General features: G+C 55.5%; 1 protein-coding gene across 1 annotated transcript; it reads right to left on the minus strand.

The window, feature by feature from the left end:
- Positions 1–6: 6 nt before the first annotated feature.
- On the minus strand, positions 7–1022 carry LOC113206814 (uncharacterized). Its single transcript, XM_052276933.1, has 2 exons — positions 599–1022; positions 7–517 (listed from the first exon to the last, which is right to left on the minus strand). Exons 1-2 carry the CDS (start codon positions 1020–1022, stop codon positions 297–299), a joined length of 645 nt encoding a protein of 214 aa, XP_052132893.1. The 3' UTR covers positions 7–296.
- Between the last annotated feature and the right edge of the window lie 305 nt (positions 1023–1327).

Here is a 1327-nt window from a genome sequence, read left to right on the forward strand (position 1 = left end):
TAATTCATAAAAATTGAAGATGATCTTGTACCAAGAGGTCCAGCCTACAGTGGACATGAATCATTCGAATCAGATAAAATAAAAGGATAAGATAAAATTGCTCATATTCGAAGGGGGGAGGGGGTTATTTTGAAACAATCTATCTCTATAATTACTAGATTTGTACCATCCCGACATGAGATGAGAAATACTCCACGAGTACACTGGCAAACGAGAACACCAAACGAACATATTTCTTTCTCAATCTTTATCATAAAATATTTGTAGGAGCTCAGTGGTCACAGTTTGCACGAGTCCTATTGGACTTGAACACGCTCTTGAATCTTAGTGCCCGTGCCAGAGCGCATGACTAGTGCGACGTTCGCTTCGTCGCACAGCGAGCACGCCACTACGGCGGCATCGGCCGTGGAGTGCTTGAAGAACACAACGCACCCGTACGGGGCCTCGCTCGCGAACCAGCTCACTCTGGCGACCACGTGGAGCGGCTGCGGGGCGCGCCGCACCAGGTCCTGGCAGACTGTGCGGAGACAATTAAATGACGAGGGTCTCAAGCTCTGCACTGAAGCACACCACAGACACGTTAAAAGCAGTATCTTACCTGGGGAGCCGAAATAGTCCGCTAGCAGGTCGGCGTCTTCGTCCGAGTCCACTTCGGAGTCGAAGGAGCCGGCCGACGTGAAGCTGTCGGTGAAGAGGATGAGGCTGAGGTTGGGCATGGAGGCGGCCGAGAGGCAGGAAAGCACGTCGGGCGGGCGGGGGCTGCGCAGGCCCAGGATGTGAAGGGAGCGCAGCTGTGGGAGTCCCGCCAGCGCCGAGTCCAGCGAGTGGAAGTTCCAGCGCCGGTGGCCGAAGGCGCACGTCAGCACGAGGTGCTGCAGGCTGGCGAACCCGACCGTCCCCAGGCCGCGCACCGTCTGGTCGCTGCAGTTCCTGATGTCGAGGTGCTCCAGTGGGCTCGAGCACGTCGCCAGCAAGGGGCGAACGTGAGCCTGTGAACACCAGAGTCGACATGACGACGGCATGCAGATTCATCCGAACCAAAATTGTCGGCCCTAAGATCAACTCCCGGGCGGGGCAAATTTTTTCTTTGTCGCTTTTTGTCTCCCGTTAGGCATGACCGAGCTCAGACCTCGGCCCCGTAGGAGCAAGCTGGCAGCCGAGCGTGTTAAAGCGTGATCGTTGGCAGATCATGCGGGTAGTCGGTAGTTCGAATCTCATCCACGGTCATTTTCCCTGCTCTGCTGGCCAAAAGTGTCTTCGGGCGTCGGTCACAGCTTAGATCAAGATGCCGCTGAAAGTAGTGCTCTGTATCGTACCGTCGTGGTCA

This window comes from Frankliniella occidentalis, unplaced genomic scaffold (assembly GCF_000697945.3).
Source record: "Frankliniella occidentalis isolate FOCC.00 unplaced genomic scaffold, Focc_3.1 Scaffold5087, whole genome shotgun sequence".
NCBI classification, from domain to species: Eukaryota; Metazoa; Arthropoda; class Insecta; order Thysanoptera; family Thripidae; genus Frankliniella; species Frankliniella occidentalis.

Excerpts from the sequence above, each read along its gene's own strand:
- LOC113206814 (XM_052276933.1), bottom strand. The coding sequence starts at position 1,022 with ATGCCGTCGTCATGTCGACTCTGGTGTTCACAGGCTCACGTTCGCCCC. Across the intron at positions 518-598 it reads GGACTATTTCGGCTCCCCAG|TCTGCCAGGACCTGGTGCGG; the intron begins GTAAGATACTGC and ends GTCTCCGCACAG.